This window comes from Mizuhopecten yessoensis, unplaced genomic scaffold, assembly GCF_002113885.1.
Source record: "Mizuhopecten yessoensis strain PY_sf001 unplaced genomic scaffold, ASM211388v2 scaffold10949, whole genome shotgun sequence".
Taxonomy (NCBI): domain Eukaryota; kingdom Metazoa; phylum Mollusca; class Bivalvia; order Pectinida; family Pectinidae; genus Mizuhopecten; species Mizuhopecten yessoensis.
In genome coordinates, this window is record NW_018408802.1 from 752,634 (window position 1) to 772,790 (window position 20,157).

The window sequence follows — 20,157 nt, forward strand, 5'->3', positions numbered from 1 at the left end:
TAGCAAAGGGGGTAGAGTCCATGTAGCAAAGGGGGTAGAGTACATGTAGCAAAGGGGGTAGAGTCCATGTAGCAAAGGGGGTAGAGTCCATGTAGCAAAGAATCAGTCATTCAATGTTTCGAGATTTAAAGTGCAACAGGCTATAACTTCACAAGAAATTGTCGAAACACTATATCCTTACTTCTTTCAACATCTTGAGTAATATCATGAATTTTCATTTGAAATCTCTTAATCAAATTTAACATATCGTTTATGCACTATACCTTTCAGCCGTTGTCTATTTTCAAATTGTTCTTAATCTTCATCTATATTATTTCTAATTTAACAAAATTCCATAATTTGTTTATCTACTTGACAAATACATTACCTTGGAACTGTGAGATATCAATATTTTGGAAGTCATAGTTTCCGGATCCTGCCAACCGTAAACTCTCCTTTAGCGTGTCAACATTCTGAAGCCAATCTGTCAGAGAGCCTCCAAATGACGGTGCTTGACCTGAAATGACATGAAACAGGGGCTACCTCAGTTACAAAGTAACTTGTGTCAAATCCCAACCTTTATAAATGGTCTTTCTTTACTACTGGCATAATGTCAAAAAAGATAAATATCATAAAAGAATACAAAAAGTATACATATTCTCAATTTTTTTAATTTGATTTTTGTGGGAAAATATTTGATGTTTTGTCAAATTTTCTTGGCATTATCAATTATCAGAATTTTATATATTTAAATATTTGCTTTAAAGATAATATTAAAAAATTCACTGTTTCCATCTTTTCATGAAAGGAGACAATATTTCTACAACAGATGTGCATAAAATAAACTATACTTTTTTTATTTAAAGAGGTTTGTTATAATTTTGGAGAAAACAGGATGAAATGAAAATGAAAAATGATGCTGCAAGATGAATATCTTACATTCAAAAGTCAAAATAATTTTCCTGTATGCACATGATGTAAATGAAATGTTCAATCCAAACCAAAGCAAATTAATAAAACTCAGGTCATTTCTAAAGTATATTTCTACAGTACTCTTATTTTTGTCTGAGCAACATTACATATTATCACAAAAATATCAGGTGCTGCACATTTAAAACACCTACTACATAATTTATATTTTCTCCTATTGCTGTCAAGACAAAACAACTGAAAAACTACAATCATTATTACAATGTAATAATGGGAGAAATTCGACAAAAATTGTTCAGGTTTTAATTTGGAAGTTGGTTATGTTAAAAGCCTTAAAACAAATATAATTGGCTAGCTATAGGAAGTAGTATAATTACGGTAACAATTAAAATATCACCTTATAATTTAGGAAACTGTCCAAAATGTACAATGACTTATACTGTAGGTTACTGAAATTTTCTGATATTTACCAAGATAGATGTGAAGAAGCTGAGATAGGATTATATGATTATATATGATTTTACAAAAGGAAGACCAAAATACAAGGTTGTGTCAGTGAGCATGAGGTTAAGTAAATGGAAAGCTATATATAGGGTACATCAAATCAGGTGACGTTATGAAAGAGGTGACAGAAATTAGGTCTACTGCAAAACAGAATGTTGCTGATAAATAAATCTTCGGTCGAGGAGAAAATCAGTTTAAAACTTCCATCAGAAAAGCATGCTCGTGTCCTGTTATTGCCTATTTCTACATTTCTATCTCCCTAAACAAATTATAAAGCAATTTGAATACAACAAATAAATGGGCATTTACAAATCTAAGAATTCTTAAGAAGGAACGAGAGAAATCAAATAAGGGTAACACTTTTCAGTACAGCATAAAAATCTAAGCTAAAACTAGAAATTTGTACTGTATCAAATTTGTGGCAGGGTGTGGAAATCTGTATGTTAAAACTGAAAATTTGTATGGTTTAAAATTTTAATTTAAGTACATGTACCAAATTGATAACGACAATATTGTTCAAAATTAAGTGTTTTATACCCGACTGATTTTTCAAATCTATTCAAAATTCTACTTAAATATAAACTTTGTAACTATGAAAACTTTTGACTTTTACATATTTAACAAAATAATTGCTGAAAGATTTAAATTATTGCTGGAAGGAAAGGTGACTAGATTTGACTAAGTCTGCTTTTGATGGAATAATGACCAGTGAATAGATGAGAGGATGGGTTACAGATGCCAACAGTTAGCAGTGTTCTAAAAAACAAAGCAGTGTCTTGGTGGGTAGCAAAGGTCACGACCTTTACCTAAGTTCGTAGATCCATTCAAGAGCTTATTAATGTCAGGTTCTGGCAAAGTATCGATGTTGCTTTGTCCTACAAGAAACATACACAGTTGTCAGTAAACAGGGGACTCTCACTTGTCCATTTACCATTGTCACATAGAAAAGTGATCTAATCAAGCTAGAGACAATGGAATTACCAGACTGTTATAAACCTGTGTCTGCAGTTGTCACAGGAAAACTTGATTTATATTCCAAATTAACCATTGGTATTGGTAAATCTTTTACTTAGTTTTAAATGTTTATTTTCCTATATAAGTAATCCCATTCATCTTAACGACCCCACCTAACAAGGTAAATTAGAGAACTGTAGGGTCAGAACAATATACATGTTACTATCCCATGCAAAAAGATCATATTTAAAATCCATCTGATGCATTCTTGTATCAAACTTTTTGACAATATTGAAATTTATCACGAAAACGTACTACAATTGCACTGTGTTATTCAAACGAGTTTAACTATTTCATTAATGTTGTAAAAGGAGAAAATATATTGTAATTGAACTCACGGATTATTCAAATGCCATGTATAATTTGAAATCTTTTGAAAAATATTTATTTGTTTAGGAATTGGTTCCCTTCTCCTAAAACTCAAACCATAAGAAAATTACCCATTTGCCCAAAACTAACACAAATCTATAACAATTAAAACTGCAAGGACACATTTCGGCATTTATCAATCAGTTTAATTAAACACAGCCCTTGTCAGTGTGCAGTGTGCTAAATCATTACGAGCAGATCTCAATTTCTAACGTAGCCTTAGTATTTGTCAATTATAGTTATACCGGTCATGCCTACCAAGTTTAATCAAATGATATTTAATTAATTATCTTGCAGAAACCAAAGTGTGGACAGACAACACTTCCCAAACAATAATACAGTACACACTATCAAACTTTTGACCTGCACAAAAAAGCTTCAAAGTCATGCAATACAAAATGTATATATTTTAGGTAATATCACAAAGAAGGTTTATTTATTTTCTTCAATTTATAAATTGAAAACTTTAAATGTTTAAACACTTATCCTTGTGTTTCAACAAAGAAACTCCACAACAATAGACTTCGTGCATATTCAAAGAAAACAGCCCTTCATTTGCCAAAAATGGCAGGGTGGGAGAATGAAAGTCCTTTTTCAAACTGAATTCATCTTTATTTAGTCTATTCAATTTAGATGTTACACCTATTAATTTTATTTAAAGATTTATATTCCTATTGAATGGACTGATAGATATGGACTTGTAATACATGACTACAGTGATATACACCGGGTCTAAGGATTAAGGTTGGCTAACAATATACCTTACTTTAACACATCCTATACAAATCTGACATTGTATGTGACCTTTAACCTTCACTTGACCTCCAAGAATTCTACCCCTGAAATTATGAACAGTGCTCCTGACTACTCCAACTTTTCTAACAGATGAGATCATGTTTAATAGCCTTTCAACTTCCAATTAAAAATGACAACATTGAGGGAAAAAACTTCATGCTTGGGACAGGTAACTAAGTTAACTAGCTCATGCAACCCCCACCTTTGGCGAACAGAAATGTTAACAACCAGTTATACGTATTGCAATGCAGGTGATCTAAAAACAACAACAAAAGGAAATCTCAGCGGCATGCAATATCCAATGGATTTCAGCATATCTAGGGTAGGTATATAAACATGTACATCAGTGATAAACTATTAAAGTAAATCACATCTAATTTGCAAATATATTTTTACCTCTTTTCCTGATTATACTTAAACTGACTTAGGCTTTAGTTTCTAAGATTTTATTTTTATTATATGCATAGCCAGAAAAGAAACCTTGAAGAGAAACTTAATTAATTTGTTGGTCTCTGATAGAGAATTTGTTTACAATACAGCAGGAATACTGACCATTAATTTGTTGTGTGCAATTTGTACGTCAATTTCATTTGACCAAGAATGAAACTACAGAGTTAAGTTACCTGATGGATATAACAGTCGATGGATGCCAGATTATATAATTAACTTCAATAAGTAGTAATTACTATAATTATCCATTTCATTTACTGATGTCAGTCGTTGACCCTCAGTATTTGGCAAAAAGCAACACTAAAATCTGTTTGATAATCAATTCTCTTCGACTTTTATATAACTTCTATGAAGAAAAACAGAAACAGACCATGACTACGTCCTATCATCAAAATATGACAACAATAAAACACATGCATACATGTATCTCTATGTCATACGAACCATGCATAACTAATACAAAACAAACTTTAGGGTAAACAATGTCTGTATATAGATCTCCATCAATAGACATGAGGCCCACACACACTTAGCTGCATCATATATCTATCCTTGGCCTCTGGTGAATATTGCGCTTACACTTATTTGAAATAAGCATAAACACAATCTTCACCAGGGGTCTAGGATGCATATTTCTTGCTTATACGTATAATATGTATGTTTTATACAACATACATATTTTCAGTATAATGTTTTTTTGTAATTTCAGTCATATGCACTGAGAAGTGGAGGCTTAATATTAGCAGAAACAACTTTACGAAATAATTACATAAAATGTAATTGGCACTCTTTGTGTACGAAGTGGGCCATAATTTTGCTATAAATAGAATATAATTCTATATATAGACATCTATAAATAGACAAGTTAGTGACCTGGTGGTCCCCCTCCGCCTTCAACCATGGATTTGTACAGACTCCTAAAGGATGCACTAAGATCATCTATACCAGCGTGACTGTCCATAAACATTGGTGGTGGGGGAGGTGGCTGTCTCTGCTGCTGGGATGTCTGAAACCAAGTGGGTTACCATCATCTCAAATACAGGTAAATCATCATCTCAAATACAGGTAAATCATCATATCAAATATAGGTAAATCATCATCTCAAATAAAGGTAAATCATCATCTCAAATACAGGTAAATCATCATATCAAATATAGGTAAATCATCATCTCAAATACAGGTAAATCATCATCTCAAATAAAGGTAAATCATCATCTCAATACAGGTAAATTAACAAATCATGTCACAAAAACTTCAAGGCTTCTGTCATCTAAAATACAGGTAAATCATCAAATCAGGTCACAAATACTGCTCAAAGATACCGTCATCTCAAATACAGGTAAATTAACAAATCAGGTCACATATACTGGTCAACGCCTCAAAGGTACGGTCATCTCTAATGCAGGTAAATCATCAAAGCAGGTCTCATATACGGTCAAGGGTACTGTCATCTCTAATGCAGGTAAATTAACAAATCAGGTCTCATAAACGATCAAAGGTACCATCATCTCAAATAAAGATAAATCATCAATTCAAGTCTCAAATTTTGGTCAAATGTGGTCATCTCATACCGGGTAAATCCTCAAATCAGGTCTCATATACTGATCACAGGGCATACAATACATACAAAAATCTACTTGTCCGAACTGAAATTATGCTTTTTTTGTTTTTTAAATACTGTATGTGAGGAAATTTTCACCAGTTGAACTTTCACCTTTTTACATCCTCTGTGATAAGGGAAAATTCATCACAACAGTGAAATAAGTACACAATACACTATACATAGTAATATTTTGTGAAGGGCAAAATTAACACTTCAGGAAAACAAATTTACCAGTGAAGGTGAAGATTTGACTGTCTGAATGGGCAAATGTTTCCGGGCATACATCAATGTACGGGTGTAGTGATAATAATCTGTGAACCGCTTTGAGACGACCTACGAACCAGGTTGTGATAAAGGGGTATATAAGAACCTCAAATTATCATTATAAATTATCATTATTATTATTATTGCAAATGTTCTCACCAGACCCTAAAAATTGATGGCATTAGCCAAGTAGACTTTTAGACTGAGAACGCCGCAGTCATCTTGTATACCGGTAAGCAAGACTGAGAAAGCCACAGTCATCTTGTATACCGGTAAGCAAGACTGAGAAAGCCACAGTCATCTTGTATACCGGTAAGCCAGTCTCCTCATTATGAGTCAGTCATAGAGAAATTAATCCTACATGTACATAAAAAATGGGTCAGAACAAATATAATAATTAGATTACTTGGTCACATAAATCATAACTTACATAATATATCATCAAACAAGAGTACCGCGGGGTGGAACAAAATACGCCCATTGAGTGCAATAAATATACTTTCTTACAATGAAATAAGATCTGCATCATTCTAAGAGTGGTTAGCTGATATGCTATAAAAAATGTATCGGACAAAAAATCAAATACTGAAATGAACAAAAGGCAATACATTTTGCAAAAATCGTTGAATCAAAATTCTTTTAGGGGAGACACAACTTCATATCATGATTATAATGTATACCAAGTTTCAAAGAGATTCATTGATAAATGTAGGAGGAGATTGCCGGACAAAAATCAAATACTGAAATAAACAAAGGGCAATAACTTTTGGAAAAGTTGTCGAATCAAAATTCTTTTAAGGGAGACACAACTCCATATCATGATTATAATGTATACCAAGTTTTAAAGAGATCAGTAGAAAAATGTAGGAGGAGATCTCTGGACAAAAATCAAATACTGAAATAAACAAAGGGCAATGACTTTTGGAAAAATTGTTGAATCAAAATTCTTTTAAGGAAGACGCAACTTCATATCATGATTATAATATATACCAAGTTTGACGGTCGTATAAAAGTAAGGTCACAGTCGCTTCAAAATTATATAATAAATTATATTCAGATTAATTAAACTTTCCACATATTAGATTAATATAAATGTAGTAGCACTACTGAAATTGTAAAAACATTTCATTGAAATGCGTGTTGTTTTAATTGATTAAAAAGGTTCCTTAATTGTGCTGTCATTATCTTATCCAAATGTTTGCTGACTAAAACATCTAACTGCACCATTATCCCAACAGTTATCTTGCAGACATGACCACACAGCTGTGAAGTGTGACCTGTCCTTAGATCTAAAGCTTACCTGGTTGTTAGGTGAGACAGGCAATGGACATGTTGTCACCTGGACATTGAGTGTGGGTCCAGAACCCATACTGCTAGGACTTAGACTCAAACCTGACTCTGGACTGTAGGGGGAACCCTGAAACATGAAATACTCTGTAACATCACAAACTATGACTAGAACTTGTATGTGTAGGGCTCAGTCTTAACCTGACTCTGGACTGTAGGGGGAACCCTGCAACATTAAATACTCTTAACATCACACACCATGACTAGAACTTGTATGTGAAGGGCTTAAACCTGACTCTGGACTGTAGAGGTAACCCTGGAACATTAAATACTCTTAACATCACCCACTATGACTAGAACTTGTATGTGTAGGGCTCAGTCTTAAACCGGACTCTGGACTGTAGGGGGAACCCTGAAACATGAAATACTCTTAATTAACATCAAACACTATGACCAGAACTTGTATGTGTAGGACTCAGACTTAAACCTGACTCTGGACTGTAGGGGGAACCCTGGAACATTAAATACTCTTAACATCACACACTATGACTAGAACTTGTATGTGAAGGGCTTAAACCTGACTCTGGACTGTAGAGGGAACCCTGAAACATTAAATACTCTTAATTAACATCACACACTATGACTAGAACTTGGATGTGTAGGGCTCAGTCTTAAACCTGACTCTGGACTGTAGAGGGACCCTGAAACATAAAATACTCTTAATTAACATCACACACTATGACTAGAACTTGTATGTGAAGGGCTTAAACCTGACTCTGGACTGTAGAGGGACCCTGAAACATAAAATACTCTTAATTAACATCACACACTATGACTGGAACTTGTATGTGTAGGGCTTAGTCTTAAACCTGACTCTGGACTGTAGAGGGAACCCTGGAACATTAAATACTCTTGATTAACATCACACACTATGACTAGAACTTGGATGTGTAGGGCTCAGTCTTAAACCTGACTCTGGACTGTAGGGGAAACCCTGAAACATTAAATATTCTTAATTAACATCACACACTATGACTAGAACTTGGATGTGTAGGGCTCAGTCTTAAACCTGACTCTGGACTGTAGAGGGACCCCTGGAACACAAAATACTCTTAACAACACACACTATGACTAGAACTTGTATGTGTAGGGCTCAGTCTTAAACCTGACTCTGGACTGTAGGGGAAACCCTGAAACATTAAATATTCTTAATTAACATCACACACTATGACTAGAACTTGTATGTGTAGGGCTCAGTCTTAAGCCTGACTCTGGACTGTAAGGGAAACCCTGAAACATTAAATACTCTTAACTAACATCACACACTATGACTAGAACTTGTATGTGTAGGGCTCAGTCTTAAACCTGTGTGAAGAACTCCCGACTGAGATACTTTAGGTAGCCAGGAAACCTTGAAACACAAAAATGCTTGAACATTACATGCTGAAGCTGGAAAACCAAACAAATTCCAGACAGTTACGGAACCTTAAGCACAAAAATGTTTCAAGATTACACACTGAGGCCAGGACAAACCAAACTCCAAACAGTTAGGGAACAATTCAACACAACAAATATCTCAAAAGTACACACTGGGGCCAGGACAAACAAAACTACAAACAGTTGGGGTACAATTCAACACAAAAAATATCTCAAAAGTACACACTGGGGCCAGCACAACGACCCCAAGTCCAGGGTACCTTAGTCAATATTTTTTCCCCAATTTACAGCATATTTTGTCATTGTTTCATGTTCTGAAAATATTGAAAATTGGGGAAATGAAATATAACTGAGAGGTGGAGTGGTCTGAAGGAATCTTGTCAAAGCTCTGTATACGTCTAACATTAACCACCACAGCTATTTATATTTAATATAGGGAAAGGTGATTACAAACCCACATAAAACCTTGATACTATTATAACATCACAGCATCGACCGGTTCTGCTTCACCGACAATCTACCCGAGTCTACCTAGTCACACAGATCAATACTACTGAAAAGGGAAACCCCCACCAACAGTCCATCCATAACTAGTCGACACACAAGCCAAATTGATAGGGAAAGGATATCAACCTTCAATACAATCAATTCTGGGCACAGGATCATTTCATTTGAACTGTCCTGCAATTTGGATCAATATAACATAAATGTTATAACGTCAGCCAAAAGATCACACGTCAAGAAAGGCGCGGAGCTCAGCCTACTGTAATATTGATGGCATACATCAGCTATTCAATGCGCAGAATCAATTTGCACAGTGGCCTGTCAGCCAGAGCTGTAACACACCTACATCTATCTTATATTTTAATTAGCTGACAGTTGCTATAACACACCTACGTCTATCTTCTATCTTAACTAGCTGACAGCTGCTATATAACACCTACGTCTATCTTATATCTTAACTAGCTGACAGCTGCTATATAACACCTACGTCCATCTTATATCTTAATTAGCTGACAGCTGCTATATAACACCTACATCTATCTCATATCTTAACTAGCTCACAGCTGCTATATAACACCTACGTCTATCTTATATCTTAACTAGCTGACAGCTGTTATATAACACCTACGTCTATCTCATATCTTAACTAGCTGACAGCTGCTATATAACACCTACGTCTATCTCATATCTTAACTAGCTGACAGCTGTTATATAACACCTACGTCTATCTTATATCTTAACTAGCTGACAGCTGTTATATAACACACCTACGTCTATCTTATATCTTAACTAGCTGACAGCTGTTATATAACACACCTACGTCTATCTTATATCTTAACTAGCTGACAGCTGTTATATAACACACCTACGTCTATCTTATATCTTAACTAGCTGACAGCTGTTATATAACACACCTACGTCTATCTTATATCTTAACTAGCTGACAGCTGTTATATAACACCTACATCTATCTTATATCTTAACTAGCTGACAGCTGTTATATAACACACCTACGTCTATCTTATATCTTAACTAGCTGACAGCTGTTATATAACACCTACATCTATCTTATATCTTAACTAGCTGACAGCTGTTATATAACACACCTACGTCTATCTTATATCTTAACTAGCTGACAGCTGTTATATAACACCTACATCTATTTTATATCTTAACTAGCTGACAGCTGTTATATAACACACCTACGTCTATCTTATATCTTAACTAGCTGACAGCTGTTATATAACACCTACATCTATCTTATATCTTAACTAGCTGACAGCTGTTATATAACACACCTACGTCTATCTTATATCTTAACTAGCTGACAGCTTCTATACAACACCTACATCTATTTTATAACTTAACTAGCCGACAGCTCATATATATATACCTTATTTCTTAACAAACTGACAGCTGCTAATAGGATACCACTGACAAACTCAATGAAATTATTTTTTTAAAGTTTATATAAAGCCTTACCAATTATTTTAAACAATTCCTCATTATTATACATTAATTGAGGAGATGAAAATGTTTACAGGAAAATGTCTGTGTCAAAATATATTTCAAAAAGAACCACAGCAGTATCATTTGAAATTTAAGATTAAAATTTGATGGTATAAAAATATATAGTACTGTAGCCAGTTAATACAATTAACAAACTTTTAAAGCATCTATATGTACGTCATGTAAAACAACGTGGAGAAATATCAATCATGCATTATGTATACCTATTCTCCAGAATATACTGTACAATTTATTAATGAATTTTAAATGCGACATCATTTCAGCTTGAAAATGCTGGATTTAAATGGACAAAATATAAGCTTTAATTCAGAACAAGCCATTTATGATTAGAGATCTAGAGCCTTGAGCTCCCGCTCTACTGAACTGATCCAGTGTCACGCACTCACACTCTACAAACCTGTCTGGGTCGAGATTATACAAATCAGGAAATAATGGAAGGAACCTTTTTTGAATGTTTATCAAATTGCCACTTTAACTGATGAACAATTGTAGGAAACTTGCTAGTACTTGTTGATCAACATGATGATGATTATATATATTTTTCACAGCATGGGTATGATAGTGGTATAATTATACCGACCACAAATACATTTATCCTACTAACACACAGGTGTATATATAACATCAGGCTTCTATATATAGTCACTGTATGTTTGAATAGGAGGAGCATGAGGATTTGTAACTGAGAAAATTTGTTTTCAAATTATCTTATTTGAATTTCTTAAAGAGTTATAATAAATAGTATATTTTCAATTGGGAAGGGGAAACAAAATAGGCCTTGAAAATCAGACTGATTTTTTTTTAAATGTAATTTTAAGGGACCGTCCAGAGGGTTCAGAAATAATGTTTAGCACAGTAGCACTAAAATTTCCATAATAAAATCAATTAAGAAATGATTTGCGAATTTCCCAAACTCTGTACCATCCTTACCCTGTCAGAGAGGATAAGCTTGCGTTTCTTGTGTCGTGCAGGAAGGGGATCGTCGGGAGGATTACTGTCTATAGCCCAGTACGATCCCTGTAAAACAAGATTTAAAACACAACTTCATTTTAATCAATCAGTCAATATGCAATACTATGGCAGAAGACCTTGACTGTATATATATATGATTTTTTACGATCACCTTCAGTTTAGAGTTTCAACATTTTTAGATGAAGTGTCCTGAACATGAACTTACAATTAAGGATGTATTTTGATAATTCAATACAGTAATTGTTCTCATAATTTCTAATTGAATGCATGTATTGGGGTTTCAATGAGACGTATATCTCACAATACGATACGTATTGTGGTACAATGCTTACAATACGATACATATATCTCATGATACGATACGTATTGTGGTACAATGCTTAAAATACGATACATATATCTCACGATATGATACGTATTGTGGTACAATGCTTACAATACGATACATATATCTCACCATACGATACGTATTGTGGTACATTAATGCTTACAATACGGTACATATATCTCACGATACGATACGTATTGTGGTACATTATTGCTTACAATACGATACATATATCTCACGATACGATACGTGTTGTGGTACATTAATGCTTACAATACGATGCATATATCTCACGATACGATACGTATTGTGGTACAATGCTTAATATACGATACATATATCTCACGATATGATACGTATTGTTGTCCATTAATGCTTACAATACGATACATATATCTCACGATATGATACGTATTGTGGTACATTAATGCTTACAATACGATACGTTTCATGATATAAATATTTGTTTAAAAAATGCAAACTTCATAATGATTTTTGTCAAAGACTTAAATAGTAAATAAAAAAAATGTACTATCGAAACCTATTTTTGTATAATTTCTAGTACTTTTGGGTATGACTGCACAGTGGAACACATCTTTACTAAAGAATTAAAAAATGTATAAGTATGTACACTTTTTTAGAGTTTGATAAAAATTGATTGTGTTAATATATTGCGATACAGGAAAGCGATGCATTTCCATATATGACACAAGAAAGTATTGCAATATGACACAATACAATATACATCATTGCAGTCCTAGCATGACTAATAGTTATAGCTTTACAAAAAACAACAAAATAACGCATAAAGCATAATATAGAAAATACTATCATGTTTTCAGGATGGAATGGTGCATGTGAGTTGCAGATGTTTTGGAACCCTGATCAATATAACTGTTTGTACTATGTAAATTCCAGCTTTGTTGATCCAACATCCAAGGTCAATCTATTACATTTCTGGTAATCCATTATACTCTCAAGTATATTTGTACATGTACAGGGCCACACTAAAACATGGATAGGTCTATGAATTGAACTGATCATGCATATGATTATGACGCATCCAAAAAACTTGTATTGGCTTAAAACTTCAAATGATCGTAAGCATGTATGCTGGCTGCTGGAAGTTCTTGTCAAATTAAACGGGGTACTTTATGGAGATTTATATATTTGACCTTCCTGACAACTACTAAGGACAATTCCATTCATTGGCAGTGTTAGCAATGACTTGTAAAACCCTACATTCATTGGTAGTGTTAGCAGTGAGTATACTCCATTCATTGGTAGTGTTAGCAGTGAGTATACTCCATTCATTGGTAGTGTTAGCAATGAGTTGTAAAACCCTACATTCATTGGCAGTGTTAGCAATGACTTGTAAAACCCTAACGTGTACAAATTCAGTCAGTTCTTTTCTTACACTTGGCCAACTACACCAATGCCTGAGCTAGATCTGTTGACATATGACTTGAGTTTCAACTATCTGTACAAGCATTAATGTGATAATGTGGAAACCCTTCACATGACAATCAACATTTGTTGAGAACAGATTTAGCACTACTGTGACCTAGTTCTGATTAACAATGAAGTTAATTCAACTTTATACCAATTTTTGTTTTATCTGCAACAAGGCAATTATGCTTGTGATAATTCCCTGAGCTTGGATTTTAAATGATCTCTTCTTTAAGATTACACAGGGTATCAAGTTCTAACAAATTGGTAGAATATGATGTATGCAATCATGTACAGAGTATAGAGTGTCCTAAAGTGACATCTTGCAATTACCACCAAGATTACAAGATAAGCTCTTAATTCAACATGACTACTAACTGATGTATATAATTTGGAAATCTTATGGATGTATCAAATAGAATTGGGCATGTATGATAGATCCCAACCCCATGATCTGTAGATGTATGATAGATCCCAACCCCATGATCTGTAGATGTATGATAGATCCCAACCCCATGATCTGTAGATGTATGATAGATCCCAACCCCATGATCTGTAGATGTATGATAGATCCCAACCCCATGATCTGTAGATGTATGATAGATCCCAACCCCATGATCTGTAGATGTATGATAGATCCCAACCCCATGATCTGTAGATGTATGATAGATCCCAACCCCATGATCTATAGATGTATGATACATGATAATTATTTAACACTGAAAACTAACTCTATATTTTTAGTTTAAACCTTGTTCATATAATTCAACCACAACTATATATATAATTGGCAATTAATACATGTAATTGGTATAGCCAACAGACTGTATAATCTGATACCCTGCATGTAGTATAATTAGTAACTGTCACCTCCTGATCTCAGTAGAACATGGGTTGTGTCCGTCGATGTCAGTGCCATAATTTCAGTTAAATCTTCAAAAATAATTCAACATACCTTATTACAATTGCAAAGATAATGAAGGGTATAAAAAAAATATGTATTCATACTTACTTTTCCTGGGTCATCTTTAGATCTTGGTACTTTTAAAAAACATTTGTTAAGTGATAAATTATGCCGTATTGAATTCTGAAAAGAAAAAAAGAAAAAGAAAATTAAAGCACAACCTCATGAATTTCTGAAACAATACTGTAAAAATATAATGTCTGTGTCAGTTAAAATATTTCTCTATTTAAAACAAACATTTCTACTCTGGTTCTAACTCGAGTCAATGTTTAAATTTCTTAACTTTGAAATTCTTCTCCGAAATCTATCACTTCTTGTACGATGATCAAATGCATGTCAGGAAATTCCTGAATACAGATACCTTAACATTGAATGATTAGATTGGGTCTCCTTAAAACAATTCCAACAAAAATCATCATTTTTCTAGCTACCATATAATTTATTATAGAATTAACTACTACATCCTAAAAATATTAATACCAGTAAATATAACTGACAAACTGTTTTGCTTTGAGCAATGGCATTGTGATGGTGACCCATCCATAATCAGCACCAGGTAAAATGAACAAAAATGCCAAAACCTTGTATTTTAAGACCAGAAATCGGGTTAGTAGTTTCCAATTTCACCAGTCCATATATATACTTAACTTCAACTAACCCAATATGATTTCATTAGTCCAAGACTATTGCGCTGCCCTTATTGTCTAGCCCTGATTTGTATAGGTATACCACATGCATGCTCTCCCTTTAATAATTAAATCCCAATGTAGCAATATTGGTGAATTAATGCAAGTGAAAAAATTAAGGGTGTCACAATACGCCAAGAGTGTATATATATCACGATATATTGCAATACAGAATGAATATATTGCGATACGTATCTCGATATATTGTCATAGAAAAGATCTGCTTGATTTTATAAGTTGTTGTCAGAATATTATCAAACTTAATCATATATAATATGGATCACATAGATTTAAGATTTTTGTCAAACCAACCATTGATTACAAAGTTTGAAATGATTCCCACCACTATTGGCATATCTGTTAGAATTTGTAGTAATTTGCAAAGTTAAATTACCAAGCAGAATGAGATACATAAAAATAAGGTTTTAAAAAATATTGTGATACAGCAATATTTCATCTCTGTATTGTAGTAAGATACGATATACCTGTGTATTGCGATATACCCGTGTATTGCGATATACCTGTTTTCCAATATATTGTGACAGCCCTAAAAAAATCAAACAGCAAGGACTTAATTCAAACTGTGGAAAAAGGTCTGTATTAAAAATTAACAAAAGGCCATAACTTCATACAATTAATTCATTACAGGGTCATACACAAGACTAAATCCCAGGACGTACATATAAACTTGTATATATATACAAAATTTGGCAATTTTAGTATCTAGAATATATATTACATAGGCACCAAACAAAGGATTGGTGAAAAAATAGCTTTAATTAATTGCTATATATATATCTTCTTAATTCACATAGGTCCAGGATTAGAACATTTAGGTAGAAGCACACTGTATACTATGTAAAGTAATACAGCCTTAGATACACTTGCACCCACTCTTCTATCCTCACTGACCCAGTTTTTGACCTCATTTTGCCCCTTTCTGTATGTATGTGATTATGTATACCCTATTATGTAACATGGAGAGGTCAAGTAATAGCTTAAGGCAAAGATAAGGACCTTAGGCATCTGTCAGAGCCCTAGCTACTCTTCATGATTGTAATTATCAACACCCAAAGGTCAACAGGGGGCAGTCATCAGGTACATCAGCCGGCCATACACACACATGTGAGTGTATTTACAGTATATGTATAGTGGTTTTTATTGCCTAGCATACAGACTGCTTTCCCTTACCAGAAAGTTTTATTTTCCCAAAATGAAGGGAAAATAAAGAATATCTTCCAAAGTTCTAAAAAAAAATATTTCAAGATTTTCCTAATTCATGTAGGAATATATAGGTAACTGTAAACTTAAGGAAGAAAACATACTGGTGTAAGCATCTACCAGGTAAATACCAGCATTGGGTGATGATCTAGCTATTATAATAATGAAACAGAATATAGATTCCAGTAGACTTTCATTTAAGTTATCAATCACAATGAAATGTACCCTTATAAGTATAATGTATCGATGCAATTTAATAATCAAATGATACCAGCTGTAATTATATTATAATTCAGCATGTTTCCTTATCAGGGAAATACAACACTTAGTTCAATGATAAATAGCCAGTCGAGTCGACGTATTAGCCACTGCAGAACATGATCACCCTTCTATAGCTTTATAAAGTTTATACCGTTATTAATATAAGGTGGAAGAGAAATAATGGTGTATTTCAGGTTATTTGCAATAGCCAATGTGGTATAGATTATACACTTACAATGTATATAAGATGGATCTGCATGTTTTACAACAAGAAAGTAAGATGAATATTTCAATTACATGTACCTATATATATACATGTATATACAGTTACAAACCCAAGGACAGACAATAGCATATCTTACGGTACAATTAATCCTGTGATATGTCTACCTATTTTCCACAGGTACACGTGTCCGGCTACTTTGGAAAAATTAACATCTAAAAAAGGATGATTTGGGGAAATAAAGTGATTTCTGCAATGACATTAGGAAAATAAACAAGAGGCCCGAGGGCCTTAGCAGTCACCCGAGTTATATTATAGGTACTGGTAGCTTTATTTTATTGTTTAGATGTGATGGTGAAATCAGCATGTAAACTAAGTGAAATACAATACTTGTCATGTCATCAAAGGATAAGAATTTTTAAATATTGGTACATGTTCCCTTTGGGGCCCGCCTTAGCCCCTGGGGATTGGGCAGGAATTCCAATTTTACAATGTAATACACCCATCCACCAAAGATGATTCTGACCAAGTAAGAATAATTTCAAACTGAAAATTGTCAAAATATACACAAAAGTGTTGTTTCCCTTTGTATAAACTATAGTAAACTTTACCCCCTCCCCAAGGGAGAACGAATAGCTCGGGGGTCCTGAAATTTACAATTTAAATAAAGCCCTTGATGATTTTTCCATCCATGAAGAGAAAATGACTGTAGTACACTGAGTCTGGAGAGGAAGATTTTTGAAATATTGGTTAATTTTCCCTTTGTGGCCCCACTCTGGCCCCAGGGGTTGGGGTAGGATTCCAAATTTTACAATTTTGTAGCCTCATCTACCAAGGATGATTCTGACCAAGTTTGAAAAAAATCCATCCACTGGTTCTTGAGAAGAAGTTGAGAATGTAAAAGTTTACGCATGACGACGGACAGAAAGTGATCGGAATAGGTCACTTGAGCAAAGCTCCGATGACCTATAAAGGAAATTATCAGGGGAAAGGGGCCTTATAATGACCATAAATTCACCTTAAAATATCACTGCAATCATACATGTTATATATATATGGCGAACAGATGAAAACTAAACTGCATAATAGTAATATTTTTGAAGTTCAGCTTTCATATTGTGGGTTTCTGGTTTCGATTCCATATATAAAGCTTACTGCTATCAACCAAATTTTTCTTGGTTCTTTAATTCACTGGACTGTTTAATGAAGTACGCTTTTTTTATGACAAGAGCCTTTGTTTGGGACATTATATTTAGGGCTGTTACGAGTACCTGAATACGGTTCGATTTTGATTGGAACCAGGGTACGAAAATGTGTACCTGGGTACCAATCACAATAGGAAACTGTCTACCATTGTCAGTATCAACTGACACAAAGAATTAAAATATTTCAATATATTCAGTCATATGCTTTTATTTTACTAACCAGGAACATCATCTTATTGTATTGCAAAATGTTTGCATGCAACATTGTTTTCATTTTCATTTCTCACGACTGCAAATTAGCCTCAGAAAATACACTGTATTTCATTACTCTTTGTGTAATATGTGCTTGTGTTGCTTCCAATTGCACATTAGTGTGCAGTAAATATGTTAACAATCTGATCTGCTCAGCAGCAAATGTTACCACAGTTTTTGTTTCCTAACATGCAAAATTGTTTATCGTTTATCGTACAGTTAAAAATGGGTCAATTTATAAAGGAATTTGAATGATACTCTCGTCAACGAAGCATAGCGCACATTTATTTTGAGATTTTGGGCATTGTGGCAATGGGGAAACAGGCAAGGAGAAACACACTCTTTGGGGCTATAGAAAACAATTTGGAGATACAAAAAATAATTGTACAACATTGCGATATTGTGACAGTGGGGCATCCTTTAAGTAGCAACAGGTGCCAAGTTTCTTTGCCAATGTCCTTGCAAATGTAAACAATAAGAACAAACTTGCTGTATGCCTGCAGCTGTGTAAATAAGTGTAAGGCAAGGGAACAGCACAGAAACAGATCCTCCGCAATAATCATGATAACACTTTGAAACATACACTAGTCTAGTGATATCAAACTTGAAGTAAGGAGATTGATGTATTTACATATTCATATCAAGTTATTTTAAGAACAAAAAATGTAAAAGCTGCAATAAATGCCAGGACCAATTGTGACGATTCCTAACATGAAACAAAATCAACATATTACTCTAATGAGCAATAACATTTGACAACATTCCAAATTAATCTGGTGACCTAGCAAAAATACCAAAACCGACAAGTGACATTCTATAACCATTACGACACATCCCGAAAACTGATGCCTGTATTAAACAAATATGGCATCATCCCAGTTTGTTTTCATTCTAGTTGTAGCACTGTACTGTCACTAAATATAGCCGTGTGTACCACTATGCCAGTTTAAGTTGGCGTAATATTGAATCTGTTGGCACATATTTTTCTGATCAGCACATTACAGAACGTCCTCGTCACTCACCTTCCAACCATTCCCCGCCTCTTTATAATAAGGAAAGTTATCACATATCCATTGATATATTTCACTTAATGTCATTTTCTTTCGTGGTGAACTATTAACAGCAAATGTGATTAAATTAGCGTAGCTATAAGGTGGCTTTCCGTCCCTTTGACCAGTTACTTCATTTTGGTCTAAAGTTGCACTCGTATCTAATGGTGAATTCGGCCCTTTCCGTAAAGCAACATGTCCACAACTTCCTTTCGATAATGCACCATTAGTCGCCCCTTCCTTTCCGACGGCAGCTCCAGCCATCGCGCCTCCAACAGTTAATCTTGGAAGCCAGTCCATGGCCGTGAGTGAACTCTCCAAGTCCGCCATCTTGGTTATTTGGATATCATTGACCGCTTCACCAATGACGAAATCGCGTAAGGATATCCATTCTCAATATCGATATTTCACTGTTATATTTTGGCTATCATATGTTATTTCTTATGATGATTAGTTTTCAATTAAAACATCTTGTGTCATTCATTTATTTTCTTAGATTTCATTCAACAAATCACAAACATTTATTTTGTGCGTTTTGTTATCGCGTAGTTGTAAGACTATTTGCCACCGAATGGCTTCATTACCCCCAGCAGTGTTGCATAGCAGCGCAAAGTGCCCTCTATGATGAGAATCCGCGGGAGTTTCATCTAGTTGAAAATGAAAGTAGAACGTTACATTACGTAACGTCATTGTAAACATTGGGATAGTATGCAACAGACTTATTTTATTTAATTAGTTAATTTATTATAAAATAAACAATATAGATGTGTAAATATATATCCTTATCCTTATTATGGTTGCGTCTCATTTAAAAATGAAGCTGTTTTAAAATGTAAACAATATATTCGACCCCATGATCAGAATCAGTACGGCAGTATCAT

General features: G+C 34.0%; 1 protein-coding gene across 3 annotated transcripts in view; it reads right to left on the minus strand.

Moving 5' to 3' along the window:
* Positions 1 to 19,624, minus strand: part of LOC110463982 (forkhead box protein J3-like) — a 29,997-nt gene extending 10,373 nt beyond the window's left edge. Inside the window, exons 1-7 of one of the 3 annotated variants that reach the window (XM_021518958.1) lie at positions 19,250 to 19,624; positions 14,428 to 14,502; positions 11,597 to 11,683; positions 7,209 to 7,325; positions 4,915 to 5,047; positions 2,220 to 2,288; positions 368 to 496 (exon numbers count right to left, since the gene is read on the minus strand). In XM_021518958.1, coding sequence (XP_021374633.1) covers positions 368 to 496; positions 2,220 to 2,288; positions 4,915 to 5,047; positions 7,209 to 7,325; positions 11,597 to 11,683; positions 14,428 to 14,502; positions 19,250 to 19,606 — 967 coding nt within the window. In that variant the 5' untranslated portion in view covers positions 19,607 to 19,624. The remainder of the gene's footprint in view (positions 1 to 367; positions 497 to 2,219; positions 2,289 to 4,914; positions 5,048 to 7,208; positions 7,326 to 11,596; positions 11,684 to 14,427; positions 14,503 to 19,249) is intronic. The other 2 variants (XM_021518960.1, XM_021518959.1) reach the window with 2 other exon arrangements.
* Positions 19,625 to 20,157: the final 533 nt, after the last annotated feature.